The sequence below is a fragment of the Trichoderma aggressivum genome, assembly GCF_033847375.1.
Source record: "Trichoderma aggressivum f. europaeum strain CBS 100526 chromosome Unknown scaffold_050, whole genome shotgun sequence".
Lineage (NCBI taxonomy): Eukaryota > Fungi > Ascomycota > Sordariomycetes > Hypocreales > Hypocreaceae > Trichoderma > Trichoderma aggressivum.
Window position 1 is genome coordinate 96,697 of NW_026946416.1, and position 15,916 is coordinate 112,612.

The 15,916-nt window shown below is 49.3% G+C and overlaps 6 protein-coding genes across 6 annotated transcripts; 4 read left to right on the forward strand and 2 right to left on the reverse strand.

Moving 5' to 3' along the window:
* Positions 1–2,444: 2,444 nt before the first annotated feature.
* On the forward strand, positions 2,445–3,014 carry Triagg1_9212 (uncharacterized protein; the record flags this gene model as incomplete). The annotated part of the gene is made up of 1 exon (XM_062904145.1): positions 2,445–3,014. One exon carries the CDS (start codon positions 2,445–2,447, stop codon positions 3,012–3,014), a length of 570 nt encoding a protein of 189 aa, XP_062751821.1.
* Positions 3,015–4,315: 1,301 nt separating this feature from the next.
* Positions 4,316–6,534, forward strand: Triagg1_9213 (uncharacterized protein; the record flags this gene model as incomplete). The annotated part of the gene is made up of 4 exons (XM_062904146.1): positions 4,316–4,693; positions 4,759–4,961; positions 5,911–5,992; positions 6,058–6,534. 4 exons carry the CDS (start codon positions 4,316–4,318, stop codon positions 6,532–6,534), a joined length of 1,140 nt encoding a protein of 379 aa, XP_062751822.1.
* A 528-nt stretch (positions 6,535–7,062) lies between these two features.
* On the forward strand, positions 7,063–10,158 carry Triagg1_9214 (uncharacterized protein; the record flags this gene model as incomplete). Its single annotated transcript, XM_062904147.1, has 12 exons — positions 7,063–7,070; positions 7,123–7,249; positions 7,329–7,792; positions 7,872–7,950; positions 8,605–8,838; positions 8,907–8,997; positions 9,078–9,338; positions 9,404–9,427; positions 9,487–9,508; positions 9,563–9,605; positions 9,661–9,886; positions 9,941–10,158. 12 exons carry the CDS (start codon positions 7,063–7,065, stop codon positions 10,156–10,158), a joined length of 1,797 nt encoding a protein of 598 aa, XP_062751823.1.
* Positions 10,159–10,462: 304 nt separating this feature from the next.
* Triagg1_9215 (uncharacterized protein) lies at positions 10,463–10,972 on the reverse strand (the record flags this gene model as incomplete). The annotated part of the gene is made up of 2 exons (XM_062904148.1): positions 10,463–10,734; positions 10,810–10,972. 2 exons carry the CDS (start codon positions 10,970–10,972, stop codon positions 10,463–10,465), a joined length of 435 nt encoding a protein of 144 aa, XP_062751824.1.
* Positions 10,973–12,083: 1,111 nt separating this feature from the next.
* Triagg1_9216 (uncharacterized protein) lies at positions 12,084–13,661 on the forward strand (the record flags this gene model as incomplete). The annotated part of the gene is made up of 1 exon (XM_062904149.1): positions 12,084–13,661. The coding sequence occupies one exon, from the start codon at positions 12,084–12,086 to the stop codon at positions 13,659–13,661; it is 1,578 nt and encodes a 525-aa protein (XP_062751825.1).
* Positions 13,662–13,858: 197 nt separating this feature from the next.
* On the reverse strand, positions 13,859–15,403 carry Triagg1_9217 (uncharacterized protein; the record flags this gene model as incomplete). Its single annotated transcript, XM_062904151.1, has 1 exon — positions 13,859–15,403. One exon carries the CDS (start codon positions 15,401–15,403, stop codon positions 13,859–13,861), a length of 1,545 nt encoding a protein of 514 aa, XP_062751826.1.
* Between the last annotated feature and the right edge of the window lie 513 nt (positions 15,404–15,916).

The window sequence follows — 15,916 nt, forward strand, 5'->3', positions numbered from 1 at the left end:
ACGATTGAACCTTTTGTGATAGAAGCATGGGGTGCTACAGTACTCGTACTTTCGTGCCGCGTCCTCGTACCGTCTGGCCACCATCTCATCTCACGAAACGGACGACACAATGCCAGCGGGCACATAACTGTCTGAGACACCTGAGACGTTACAGCACAACGCCCCGTTACCGGTCGACTGGATCAATCATATCGACTTCTCTGTGCTCTGGGCAGCGCAGCCGTGCAATATGAAGCAATGCCGTGTAACGCTGCCTATCCCCGATTAGACTCTCGCCTCTCAGCCGAGACCATTGGGGAGATCTTTAGCGCTAGTCGCCCGTAATAACGATCGCCGCGCCAGATGCCCTGTCTGTCAAGTTGCGCCTTGTTCAAGGGATAAAATCTTGTCCCCTATCTTCATCAAACCAAGCCTAGCGCCAAAGCACACACGCGTGATCCACGTGCAGCACAAACGTGAGCCGTCCAGGCTCGAGGGCCCAGCTGTTTGGATCGGTCAGAAATGCTTGCCGCCAGCGGACATGTCGGGCGATAGCCATTGTCGAGAGGCGGACGGCCGACGCCGTCAGTTGGGGCGACTGTGCTCCCTGGTCACCGCGTTGGCCGCGATGGTAATACCAGCATCATCCGTGCAAGTTACGAGAAGAGGATGGAGCATCGCCCCTTTGAGACCTGGAGAACTACCGGTGGATCGAGGATGCACTTATGCGTGCGAAATCGCTAACACCGGCAGACGGTGGCGGACGCCAACAACACCGAACGCAAGTGAGAGTGGCGAGTGGGCCTGGACGTCGACAAGTGCTCCTGTGCGTGCTTCAGGTACAAGCACGCGCAAACGCAGCTTCGAGGGTCGGTGCGTCGTCTCCTTTGCGAGGCCAACACCATACAGGGCATAGGGCACTGTACTGTATGAGCGTAGTAGTATCATCAATGTTGCCTTTGAACTTCCAGCTGAACCGCCCGCTGGTTAGGCACGAGAGCCGTATACAAGGGGCATATCAGCCCTTGCTCACAACAACATGTTCCCCATGCGGTTCACCCGGCAGGACGGTTCGCTGTTAGGCCCTCTCAGACTGCAATCTTGCACACATGACCCAAGACCCAAGAGCTTGACAGGTTTGTTGATGCCGGGGAAGTGACCCGGCCAGCGGTGCACCGCAATTGAGTAGCATTTCGTGGCCCACGCCCACCCCAAACAGTAACGACTCGATTTTACGGGAGCGTTGGTTGGTGGATGGCCAAGAGATGAAATGGAGATGTCTGGGAGTTGGAGCATGCCAATGCGGAAGCGGCAGTATCATCTCCATACCTAACCTCCCCCACGCATGAGGTGATGCTATATTTCGCCCCCTTGCCTTCATCTGCTAACTTTGTCAGTGCCGCGAGCTACCGTAAGGTATCCATGCAGATTTGGCCAAGCTACGGGATCTATCAGTCGGCGATTGTGCGTTTATCCTGTCCCCAACGGGGCTAGCTAACCATGCTGTCGGTCCCATGTCCAAGATGGTCGGGGAGGGGTTCTGAGTCCTCCTGGCTGAGAATCTCGCTCGGCCGTAGACGGTGACAAGGAGAAGGGAGAGGCAAATACGGGGATTGGGGCGTTGTGTTCCCTTGGTGGAGCGCTTTCCATGTGCGCTTCCTTTGTTTCCATTGCCATGCTTCCTCGAAAAATGGCCCACCGACCATGTTCCAGGCGAATTTGTCTCAGCTGTACGGAGCAGATGAAACCCAGCCAACGGCGGGTTGATGAGGAAATGCCACTGAGATCCCAACGTGTGCGGGTATGCTCGAGATGCCGCGTGGGTGCATCTAAGCCGTCGGCCCATGCCCTTACATCCACTCCCCCCTCTTCCTGTTATGCCACCTTTGCGGCGGCGCTTCCCGTAGTCAAGTGGTTTTTGTTATTAGATTGATCCAGGATAATCTGCCAGAAGTAGCACTTGGGCGACCCGGGGTTGCAGGCTTATATTCCCTCTGCATGTCCTTGTCTTGCATGATATTATCGAGATCAATCTTGTCGACAAATCTCTCTAGCCCGCCATGATCGTCCTTCCCAGACCTACTATGACTCCGAATCTGGGAGGCCCTAGTGCTCACAACACAGCTTTTGAATCTTCCACCTCACGATTCATCCATCACTATCATCCTTACATCAACCATCGACACCAACACCAGCCTCTACATCAACTTCAACCTCTACATCAACACCAACCTTTACCTCTACCTCAACATCAACCTCACAGCCCCCATCATCACACTCCGTCGCCAGAGATGAACCATCAACCTCTGCACAGTTACCCGCCTCAAAGGCAAACCCAGCCGCTCCAGCAGCAGCGGCAACAACAACAACAGCAGCAACTCCAGTTCCAGTTCCATCACCAACACCAACAGCATCATTCCCCGCAACTTCATCAATCCTCTCACCATCGGCAGCATTCACGAACCATGCCGTCCCTCATCGAACGTTTACCGCAAGAGCTTCAGAGACTTGTCTTCTCTCACCTGGACTACCAAACCCTCATCTACCTGTCCACCATGAACCGATACTTTCATCAAACCATAAACCCTCAGAGGATGGCTGATCCTGCAGACAAGGCGCAGTTCGTCATGAGAGCAGCGAAAGACTTTGCACAGCACCGCCCTAGCGAAAAGGGGCATGACTACAAGCCTGGCAACTTCGAGTGTTACATCTGCTTTCGCGTGCGGTCGCCGGAGCATTTTGACATGCTGCAGCCCCAGTCCATCTACGTCGATGTCCATGGACACGCTGTCCGTGATCGAGAGCCAGACTCGCGGTCGGATAGACTCGTCATGCTTCGACGGTTCTGCATCTCATGCGGTGTGGAGACGGGGATACACGCTCCCTTTGACTGTCTTACGACAAGGACGGGACGGGATCTCTGGGTCTGCAGGTGCAGGAAAGTCTGGTCCAAGCCGGGTTGCCTGCGCTGTCCCGACTGCCACGGAGACTGCCCTCTTCGACCGAGGAGGAAGCTGGGCGTGGACCGCGTGTGATTTTGCATTTTATCGGCCGCGGCTCGCGTGGTACTCGATCAGGTCATCGAAGTAAATTGATTGGTGTTGGAGTCAGGTACATCAACAGCCCTCGGCACTTGGGCACAATAACAAGGAGCGTGGATGGGATCTTGGACAAGATTATAATTACGGCCTGGCGGACTGGGACTCTGAAGGGTAGCATCGTCACACAAGACGGGAATGGGCACAAGGAGAAACCATGCATTGCTGGCGTCAACGGAGGGGGCAAAGGGTTCTTGGGGCTTTCAGCTTTGGCGGTTAATATTAGAAGGCGCTTTTGGGTATAACAGGAAATACATCATTCATTGAAGTTTAGTTAATACAACATACCATACTATACCGTATCTCTTCTTGTGTCACAGCCTCCTCTTTGACCACAGTGAATGTTTGTCATGGCGAGGTTTTTCTTGAAGGGTAAACGGCGGTGTGGACACGGCGTCTTGCCGTGGAAGGGGAGCGTCTTCTTCCCGCTGGGTGAGTGACTGATTGTCACGATGGTTCATGATACTGATTTGGTGTTTGACTTGTCTTCATCTTTTTCTTTGGATCGATCTAATCGCCTTTGGAGTATTTTGCCAAGACCGCTCTGTTGCTGCCCTGTGGCCTGAAAAACGTGACTTTATCGAAGCAAACGGGCTTTCTTCCTTTTAAACAGGAACAACCTTCTTACATTCTTACCTTCTTCACTTGATAATCTCGTTCACCTTGATCTTATTCTTAATTATGACTAGCACTATGCGCTTTTAGTTCCTTTAGTCAACTACCCTGATATTAACTAACTCATCTACTTTCTCTATTGCTTCTTGGCTCGGATCCCCCCATATACTCGGAACTTACCCTTCTTGTTAAGTTTTCTCACTTATCACGATTTAATATACTCACCTACTGTCACCATGGCCTATTCATTAACAGTCGCAGCTCTTCTGCATCCATGGTCGGGGCGTATCGACATGGTCTCCCGTTTGCCTCTGCGCCGAAATGAATCGGCCATCTCCAACAGTATACCGTTCACCGTCGACAGCTATCCAGCAACAATGGAGAATTACAGGGCAAGGCGCAAGAGTTTATCAGTTGATCTTTCATGGATACTCCGTGGCCAGAGAGATGCCACCGAACGTGAAGTCGCTGAGGAAGAGGAGAGCACCAGGTTGCTTTTCCCCTCTTCGCGAGCTTTACTTTGGACACGAAAAAAAAGCTAATGAGCCCTGTTTAGTTCGATATCAGATACACAGAGTAATGAATTAAGCTCAGATGATGCGACTTGCGAATGCTCAGATAACATGAGCGAAACGCTCGAACTGGAAGCGAATGACACCTGCGATACACAAGAAGACACTGGTAACACAGATGTTGATTTGATGATACCCAAGACCATCAAACCGCCTATGATCCCCCCGGCCATACTCAAGATGTCACCAGAGCCCATGTATGGCAACGAATACTTTGAAATCGCAAAATCTAGTGTTGCTGGGTGGGGAGCGTTTGCTACACGAGATCTGACAAAGGGAGATGTCATCCTGAGAGAGATCCCGTTGTTTGTGGCCGATACTGATAAAGTCTTTCACGAATTCTACAAGCTCGATGGCAGTGCTAAGAAAGTCGCGCTCAGCCTCCATTCACATCGTCTCATAAAAGGGGGCACGCCTCAAATCCTCGCAGTTTGGCAGACCAATTGGCAAGTTTTGGCTGCATCTAGCAATGTACTTTTGAAGTTTACTAATAGACGCATAGTTTTGCTGTTGCTCACTATGTGTCTGGCTTGTTCCCCATAGCTGCTCGCTTCAACCACGCGTGCGATCCCATCAACAATGTGGAATACGAGTTTGATCAGGATAACGGCGTTCTCACATTGATGGTGCGAGAGGATGTTACTGCTGGAACAGAGCTCAAGATTTCATATGGGAATAATCTGAGCCCGCAGGACTTGTACTTGTGCTATGGCTTCAGATGCAGCTGTGGGGGGTGTAGGGGGTTGAGTGATGGGGAGGTGGCGGCTATTACTATGCTTTGGTAACTGATGCCAAGATGCATGGAGAATCATTGAGAGATATGAATAAGATATCCATACGCGATTGCGTAAACGAACGGCTTGTGGTGGAAGTCGTACCCTCTTGGGGAGTCTACAACGAGCACTACTCATAACAGATGTGCTTCTAGATAGCGCGGGAGCGTATTCTATAACACTCCTCATTTTTTTTCATCATCTTTTATTATTTAGAAAGCATTGGTGTATTCATCTTCTGCCGTACGGAGTAATTACAGTTGACATTTTCTCCCTTTTATATCTTGTTTGACCACTTCACAAGTCCGTTTGCTAGGTAAGAGTTGTATTTTTGTGATATTATGATGTAGTTAATGGCGTGTTGTATCTCCATTTCTGATAACGTTCATGACTTATTTTGGTTCAAATAAGGCATGTTACGGCTGCCTGCGTGAGTGTGGTTTAATTCACTCATGGTGGTACGTGAGGGTGACAGGAATGCGTGGATGCAATCGAACTTCATGGAAGCATAATATCAACTGTTGAGTTGTCACGTGGATCTGTGTGATCACTCTCCTTGTTAAAACCCGCTTTCCGTTTGCTTCTGTCTGCAGTGAGCTTCTCCCTCTTTCATAGCATAGCACAGAGTTCACCTTCTCAGCTTTGTCGACTACGAAGTGAAGTCGTTTTTTAACTCGTCACAAACCATGATTTTGTTTCTAAATCCGACACCATATATCTAGCGATGCCTTCGTGCGAGCGTTGCGAGAAAATATTTACCACGTAGGTGAAGGGCTATCACAACAGCACTGGGTACTGGCCTAACCTCACAATGTGATATTTGTGTAGTGCTAGAAGACGCAGATCGTAGTGCGACCTGGAGCTTCTATGCAGCAGCGGCCAGACAATACCCGTCCACAAGATCATTGTGTTTTCGCAATCCAGTGTCATTGAGCAAACGTATTATGAAGAATGGGTAAGCCTATATATGTTGAGGAACATGGCTCGTCTCTGTACTGATTTCCGCCTGCGCCTATCTAGGGGCATGGAAAATATGCAATATGTGGTTATGATTTCGACGCCGTTGAACGACTGGTTGATTATCTATATACTGGCAACTATAAAACAATACCATCGGACTCGTCCGAGGAGCAGGACAAGGCTTCTGAACTGATCACTCATGATAATTTGATGGGGCTGGCAGACGAATACAGCATCCCAGGGCTTCTACAACTGTCAATGGAAAAAGGCAAAGCGGCCGTTCGGGATGAGCCAGAGATACGCGCCCTGATCGAATGCATACCCAAGGTTTATAAGTCGGTAATCAACCCGGACAGCAAGATTTTCAACATGATGATTGAATCCATCAGAGAAAGAATTGGGAGCATTCCGATTGATCATAACATACGTTACATCTTGAACTTTGCAATGCAGGAGGTTCCGGACTTTGCGAGAGGCGTCGCCATGTCATTTGTGACGCAGCAGCCTCAAAATGAAGATGTTGACCTGGATCTCTAATACAGATCTGGTAGCTCCAATATAGCAAATTGTTGTTTTTCTTTATGCAGAGGTCACTTATACATGTCAATTCTGCAACGTAGAGTGTCTAATTCAATGAATTCACTGCAAACCGTTTGTTGGTTGGAGTTATGTAAGTTGCCTTCTTATAGCGTGTGGATACTTTACCTCGTAGTGGCACTTTGAACCTTCATCTTTCTCCATAATCCAGCACTAAATAACTGGAGTGTTATCTATCTCGGTAAGCATGGAAAGCTCGGTGGCTTATTCCCATCCAATGCTATTTTAGCACGAGTCAAGCAAGAGAGTGACGGCAATATGACGACGGATGGGATTGAAAGCTCGCAACACTATAAGCCACAAGTTTAGCGCCTCTGAGAACAATACAAACAGCCGGCTTGTCTTCTCTTTTGATATCGCATACAGCCGCATTTTGTCCTGTCAATCATTAACTTGTGCCTTTTTTCTGGCATCGACGAAATGATGCGGTCGCAGCTGACGACACATTATAATGACCTGTGCAAGCAAATGTTGAGGTGAGTAAACACTGCACGAAATAGTACACTACTAACTTTGTATCGTTTACAGCGCCCAGCATCGTGGAGAGTTTTGTGATCTTGACATTGTATGCAACGGCCATACAATACCGGTCCACAAGGTCATCATTTGCTTGCAATCTCCAGTCATCAAAGCAGCATGTACTGGTTCGTTTGCGGTGAGTGAATCCACAAGTGTGTGTCTATCGATTAAAGGAGCTATTTCTGAGGCTATTTGTTCCGCTCGCAACTGTTTAGGAGTCCGCTGGGAGATACGAAATCAAAGACTGTTCTTATGAGACCGTCCAAGGAATGGTAGACTACCTATACACGGGCAACTACGACACTTGCACCAAACAATTGCCCAAAGAGCAATCCGAGAAGCCGGGGGAGATTGTGCCGGGGCAGCGCGATGTGTTGAGTGAATTGATCCAGCATGTGAGAATGTTCAGCCTCGCAGACAAGTATCTCATCGACGGGCTTCTTGAGTTATCAAGGACGAAATTCAAGAAGACAATCAGGGAGGAGCGGGATACGTGCGCATTTTCCCAGTTCGTGGCAGAAGTGTACGACTTACAATTCGAGTCGAGCAAAGAACTGCGTGATATCGTGGTTGAGTCTGTCAGAGAGAGGGTCGCGGTAGTACCGCTGAAACCCAGCGTCCAGGAGGCCGTGGATGGTCTAATAGACGAGATTCCGGAGTTCGCAGGTGATCTGGCCAGGTCATATCTGCGACGGCCGATACTGGGACACTGCACAACCTGCGGGACGCACAAGTTGGTTTCGATATCGACGCTGCAGTGCAGGTGTGCGGAATGTGGAAAAGGCGGCGCAACGCCTTTGGGATCCTGGTACGAAGGAAAATCATACTGAGGGGGAAGTGAGTACTGTATCTAATATCTCAAGCACATAGGGAGCCGTCGAGCATACTCTGGGGCACCGTGATATACTTTTGAATACCAACTGCAAGAAAGTGGCGATGCTATTTGGAATGATGAAATGTCTTTATCACTTACACCGCCAGACAATGAACACATCATGGATCCTTACATATCTTGACATTGACTTCCTTTTCCCACGTGTAAAATAGCCGCACCAGGCCAACGTAGGTACACAAACAATGCAACCATCATCTGTTCCCCCATTAAGAAAAAAAGAATTGCCCAGGTAGGGAGCTGTTGGTCTAGCATGGATAATTGACGCCGATCCAGAAAATGCGGCTAGTGGCACCGTCGTATTTACTATTCGGCATCCGTACCCTTGAAATCGGCGAAGCTTAATGGGAAATCCAGCGGGGTAGATAGATAGACTTAGGTAACTAACAATAGAGAGACTGGGTAACTGTTTGTAGACAATATTGGATGAATCCATCTCGCAACTCTCTTCCTCTCTGTGTCTGTTCCCTTAGTCACTCCATCATCGGCCAATTCGTACCGTTGCCTCTGTGCTTCTAAACCAAAAGTTGATTAATCCTCGGATCTCTCAAAAAACGACTCAATTGGCCATGCATCGCTGGCTTTCACCCATAGTGCAGCTCTCATCCCTGCTGCACACGACCGTCCACGCACAGCAACAGCAATTCGTCGCTCATGGTGGCAGCAAGATCCCCTTCTGGGCTCACACCGAGAGCGTCGGCGAGATTAATCTGGCGACGTACGATTTCGGCGGCATTGGCACCTACGCAAATCTGCCGCATGAGAATTGCTTTGTCGAAAACGAGTCTTCAGAAGGCTTCGATATTGCCATTCTTGGGGCTCCTTTTGACACGGTCTGTAACGCTCTTAAACTACTGGCTTACACGAGGTCTGCATTCAACTGACGGCCATCAACCAAAAGGCAGTGACGGGACGTCCCGGAGCACGCTTTGGGCCAAATTATATCCGGGCCGCCAGCAAGCGTAGGGCATATGGCTACAGCATATATACTGGTAAGAAGTTCTCCGATTGCATGGCTCCAGCAGGTTTACGCAGTAATCACGACAAGATTCTAACCATCTTCCGTATCCAGGCGTCGACCCTGTCCACGACTGGGCCAGAATTGTCGACTGCTTTGACGCCCCGCTGACGTGGCTCGATAATCGTGTTGCGCTCAAGACGCTTGATCAGGCTCACAGGGCCATTTCTGGGAGGTCGACGGCTCACCCTGAGAAGTCGACGGTCCCGAGAATTGTGACATTGGGAGGCGATCACACGACAACTCTGTCAGCGTTGCGGTCTACGTACAAGCGATGGGGGCAGGTTTCCGTCATTCACTTTGACAGCCACATTGGTGAGATCCGGGCCTGGTTTGACCTAGCCGTGATGAAATGTAGAAGTTACTAACTTTTGCTATAGATACTTGGGATCCCGAAGTCCTAGGTAAGGAATAACAATCGGACTAAAGGAACATCTATTTTACGATGCTAACTGATAGCAAGGCGGTGGTATTTCAGATTATGCGTAAGTCAAAAAGCAACATGGTAAGACTAAAAACTTGGACTGACATCTGTCCAGGAGGATCAACCATGGAACGTTTCTACATATTGCGCATGAAGAGGTACAACTCACACAGATCGCCTCTACAGAAGATGATAGCCAGCTCACTCTCATAGAATCTCATTCTCAACTCATCCATTCATGCCGGTATTCGCGCGCCGTTGACGCGACCCAAGGCGGATATGCGAAACGACAGACGTTGCGGTTTCGACACAATCACTGCCCGTGACTTTGACACCAGGGGAGTCAAGTCCATCATTGACCAGATTCGACAGCGCGTCGGTGAGACCAACGTCTACATTAGCGTTGACATTGACGTTCTTGACCCTGCATTTGCTCCTGGTATGATACTCTGATATAGAATGCGTGTCTACCCTGGTCGCTGACGAAGAATAGCAACTGGTACTCCAGAGCCAGGCGGCTGGAGCACCCGCGAGCTGGCGACCATCTTGGCTGGGCTAGAGGGACTCAACATCATTGGAGGAGACGTAGTTGAAGTGGCACCGGCATACGACAATAATGGCGAGACGACTGCACTTGCGGCTGTAGATGTTGTTCAGGCAATTCTTGAACTCATGGTTGCACAGCCAGTCAAGGCGCCAGCGAAAGAATGAAGGCGCCTGTAACCCAGTATTGCTTGTGTAGCAAGTATACATTAGGTACTCTATACCAGTGATCTATATCATGTATCACATGAACTCTTAGAGGACTAGAACTCAATCCACAATGTAGAGGCGAAATTATTCTTCATTCGTAGATTAAAACCTGTCTTGCTGTAAAAGCACCCAAGAACTTGATCTAGTTGACGTGTTTTCATGACTATTGAAGAGATTTCCGAATATCGACTGCCAATCCTAAATGCCCCCCCCTTAGCAGAGACATTTAAACAATGGTCCTGCAGTATACTGCCATCAGACATCAATTCATACGAGATTGTATCCAACTGTATACTCCGGACGCGATGCTACCAGGATCAGGTGTTTGACTCTCTGGAGGCCTTAGTCTCTGTAGTTCTGCGTAAAAATCATCAGACCCAAACTCCGCGATAGCATCCAAGAAGCGGCTAATGTTCCTCGAGAGTCGATTCACAGTTTCGTCATAACTCCCGAAATGATAATCCAAAAAATCGTTTATTTGTCTATCCTGGAAGAAGCCTTCAGAGTCGGAATCAGAATCAGAATCAGACACGACTGATAAGCCGTCGTCAGTACCATCAAGTCTATGAGCTGCGAGTTGGGAGCATAACAACAGAAGTTGGGTCTTACGTGTGTCGGACGAGAGACTTGACATGGATAGGCTGGCCGATGTGACGAGCGTCGACTCGTCGTCGTTCCATGCGGTAACTTGAGGAGTCTGATGGACTGGAATCGTGGGAAGTCCTAGACGGGACAGCGCATCGTTGCGCATCTCTTGACGGTCGGTAGACATGGTGGTTGATTTGGTGGAGTGAAGGATGGGAGATGAAGAATCACAGGTTGTGGGAAAGCGGACAGGGAATTTGAAAGCATAGATGTGTTTCGTCATTTGTGGATGTAGAATATCCATTTTTTATATAAAGTTCTAGTTATCTATCGAGAAACTTCTGGTTGTCCATGTACACGACGTGGAAACCTTCCACCAACAAGGTTATATGGGCCATGGGAAATCCGTTGTACTTGGTCATAGATAGTGGACTGTAGAAAGTGTGTTCATTGTGGCGTTTGGATCGAGATCCTGATAGCCTCCTATCTGTGTATTATACAAAATTCTACAGTATAATAACGTATGATGCTTTGTCTATTATACCAAGGCACTATCTAGAGCATATAGGGGCGCCCTGTCTAAGGTTTCTCCACCAAGCTATAAATACTGCCAAATGGCGAGCTGCAAAGAGCTTCACATGATTAAAAGAATTGTCTTGAATGAATGATGGTGGCGGAATTATTTCATTATACCTGGTGCTAATCGCGTTACCTATCCATGTAGCAAGCAGAAGGTGGTCAAGATGACCCCGTGTAAGACAGCAATCTCACAGATGCCTCACCCAACTTACATCCATCTCAAATGCTCTGCAACTTACCCATCACTAAGATCCAATAGTTTATTCATCGTTAAATCCATTCATCAATCCGCATTCCAATATCATGATCAGAAATCGCTTCATCTCGATCCATCACAAAATCAGCCCTGCGACCCCTCCTATGACTCCTCGCCGCCATCTCCAAAAAAACGCCCTCAGCCCGGAGAACCAATCGGATTCACTCAATACCTGTAAATGTTGCCTGGTCGAGCAATGTATAAGATGCATTTTCCCCACGTATCAAAAAGATGATACCCTTTCTGTCACGGATTTCGGCGTCTAATTCAAGATATAAGCCGTCGATGATGCTTCGTCATTTAATATAATATGCAGCATCACCTGCTTCATTTAGCATAATTATACACAACATCAATTATCACCAGCAAGTAAGCGATCGTTTTTTATATCTAATTTCTGCTTGTCAACCATTATTCCAATTAATTGCTTATAGATTCCACCCACGTCATAACATCACCCAACATGGCCCTCTCAATCAACCTCATCGACAATCATCTCCCTCCATCAGTATTCACCTACTCCCAAAACACATCAGAAGACTTAAACGAACACACTCTCCAATTCCAATTCCCCGACTTCACATTTCATCTCTGCCTCTCTATAGACCATAAAACTCTCCTCTCAAGCCGAATCCTCGATACCAACAGCTCAATACCACGCCGCATCCTCGATCCCCTCCGGCAAAACGTCCGCTCCATCTTCCTCACCCTCTACAACGAAGATGACGATTCATCACATATTAGAGAAGAGCATCTCCAAATCGCCATCCTCCAAGCTCTAGAACATCTCTCAGAATATCCTCAAGACTCAGGCCACCAAGCCGCAAATCCCAACTCCAAAACAACCACCGCTCACACCAAAGGCTGGTCTGCCTCTGAAATCTCTAGCTGGGACGACATCATCTCCAACCCCTTCGGCCTCGACGTCTCTACCGTTCACGACACCGCCTCATTCCTCCTAGGCATGACCCCCGAGCAAATCGCGCAGCAAATCCCCTCGGCATGGAGAATCATTCACTTCGAGAACATCATGCGCGAGGACCTCCTTAAGCGCTTCCGACGATACCGAGACTACCTCCGCGCAGTCCTCCCAGGACAGCCCAACCTGCGCAAGAAACTCCCACCGCATTCTTCCCTCGCCGGCCGCTACCACACCACCCTCTCCCTCGACGCCGTCGTCGAAGACGTGGTCAAGCCAAGGCTCACATTCCACGGCACAAGCCTCCGCTCCGTCCGCTCCATCATCCGCAACGGCTTCCTCCTCCCCGGCAAACTCGCCGACGGCAAACGCATAGAATCACCTCGCTCCGGAATCGCCTTCAACCGCGGCATCTATTCCTCCCAGTCCGCCGCGTACGCAATGTCCTACGCCAGCGGCCAGCAACAACAGACGCCGCTAGGAATGCTCCCCAGCATGCGATTGTTCGTCTGCGCGACCGTCATGGGCCGAACGTATGGCCCTAAATCGGACAAGACGCTGGGTTCCGTTCACGGCCCCCTTGTCGGCGGCTATGATTCACACTTTGACGGCGGCTATGAATACATCATCCATGAAGAGAGAGCAATGCTGCCTTGCTTTGTGATTCACCTTGACCTGGGCTCGGAAGAAGCTCTAAAGTCGATCAGAGCCGCACAGCTCAACCCAGCATCGATCCAAGAGACGCCCACGACATCGAGGGCATCACGCCTTCACCAAGAGTACGACGATTCGCCCGGAGATCGCAAACGGAAGCAACTCGCCCTCAAAGCTGCCGCCATGAAGTGGTTCCCTTATGGCTTTGGCACCGCCACGGGGACAAGCTTTGTCATTGAGGATATCGGGGCAACTTCAGATGATAGCGAGACGTATGGCGATTGGCAAGAAGATAAACATGCGTATGAGCCAAGTGATGAGCAGTCCGTCGGCTGGGGCCACCGGTCCTCTGGATGGGATGAGGAGGAAGGAGATTTGCAAAAGAGATTGTTCCTCGATGAATACCAGAAAGACCGCGAGATACGAGTCGAGAGAGGTAACAAAGCCGAACGAAAAGTAGACCAATAAGACGAGATAAAGACTCAACAGGCAAAAAAAGAAAACAACAAGAAAGGAAATATGTCCTTCATTGAGAGGCAAAAATTAAAACATCATAACTCATCGCCGCTTCGTAACAATGCTAGTTTATTTTCCCAACCCAAGCAAGTTCTAGGATATCCAACCACCAACGCCGTAAAATCATGTTCGCTTCCACCATGACCCTTTTAATCCCAATATCGAATATCTCCATCCAAACCGGCTGTAACAACCTTACTCGTTTCCTGCGGGTGCCACTGCACACACGTAATGGCTTGGTTACCCGCCTTTAGCTTGTGGTACATCTTGCACGTCTTCCAGTCCCAGAAGCAAACGAAGCCGGCCTGGTCACCGGAAGCAAGGAACTGGCCATCAGGGCTGCAATCCAAATCAATCGCCAGACCAGCATTGTTGTGACCTCTGTAGCTCTTCTTCCTGTTCTGGCGGAACTTGTCGTTGGCACCGTAGACGAGGACCTGGTTGTCCGAGCTTTGGTATGCGACATACTTGCCAGAGGGGTGAAGTGCCGCTCTCGTCATAGGATACATGTCGGGCTCGGCAATGTATTTGATGGGCACAGGGATGTTGTAATCCCATGCGCGGAGTGACTTGTCATCAGACGTCGTCATGAAACGGCGATTATTGTCGACAAAAGTAATGGTGTTGATGGCAGCCAAGTGATGGTCGTACTCCTGAACCACCTGGTTTGGCGTGCGTATATCAAACTGAACAATCTTCTTGTCTGACATACCGGCTAGGAACTCGTTGGAGTGCTCAGGATCGGGGTTGAATTTAATAACGTGAGGAGTTTTGCCAGTCGTGAACTTGTTGATGCAGATGCCCTTCTCCGTATCCCAAAGTTTAATCATGCGGTCGTACGATGCAGACAAGAATTGGGTTCCCGACCCGTTGAAGCAAATGTCGGACAATGACTTGGTGTGGCCAGAATACGTCCGCAGCAGTTCCTTGTCATGATAGACATCGCGAATCTTGACTGTCGTGTCTGCGCCAGCTGATAGAAGCAAGTGTCCGGATCTCGGGATGAAGCGTAGCGCTGTAACAGCTCCAGAATGGTCCTTCCAGCTGTGGATTTGCTTCTTTGGTATGAAATTTGTGACGCTTCCAACCTCCTTGCGCAGATCCACATCCAGATCCTGGGGAACGTGCATGTATGTTCGGCCTTGGTAGTCGAATTCTTCGGAGCCATGGAAGGTGGTCGTTTCCTCTCCCAAATCTTCCACTTCTTTGCGTCGCGCGAGAGCACCCGAAGGTGCTTGCACGACCGTCCCGCTCTCGACAACCTCTTCTTCTTCTTCCACCTCTTCGTATTCGTACTCGTCGTCGTCATCGGCCACTTCGACCTCTTCATATTGTTGTGTTTTGAATTTAGCCCAGGGACCAACATACTCGCCAACACCTTGAGCCACACTTGCGTCTCCCTTCTTTTCTCGGCTGGGTCGCATCTTGGACGGGCCGTTGTTGGCCTCAAAAGCCCTGTGCTTGGCTCTGAAAGAATGTTCGCTCACAAACATCTCTTCAGCATGGCCGGTCAAAACGTTCTTGCGCTTGAGAGTGTTTGTTCCTTGCTTGTAGGGATAGGCAGGGCCAGCCTTTGTCCGTGCAAGATCATCAGCTGTATAGGGAACAACCTCGTGGTCTGGCTGCGCCTGCTGTCGCACCACGAGCGCATCCTGCGGCGCCATATTGGGCGGGTATTCCCCAAAGTCGGCCATGATTGTTGCTTGTCGATTAGGATTGATGCCAGATGAAGATGGAAAGCAAGAAGAGAGAAGAGAAGCGTGGCGCGTCTTGACCAGCAATTGGGGTCACGTGACATGCCACCAGCGAAGAGACGGCCACTTCTGCCTCTTTACGAAGAGCAGAAGCTGGTAGAATATATGTCAAAAAAATCTTAGTAATATAATTTCTGATATAGGAAAATAGTAGCGGTACTAAGATTGACCGGCGTGGAGTAGAAGCGTAGACACGATATGTAAATGTTGGGCAGGAAAAGCCGGCTATCATACCCCAAGCAGAGCTATGACGTGGGGAGGAGAGTACCAGATATCCTGTAGTACACACTTTCACTTTTTCTATAACATAGGCGTAAACAACGATATGATACAATTGACTGTATTAGCCCCCCCTTGCTTCAACCTCATCCTCCTGACATTCAAGTTTTATCATTACTCCATCAGACTACCTCGAACAAACAGCCTGTCCTCCCGCAGAAATAAAGAGAGGGC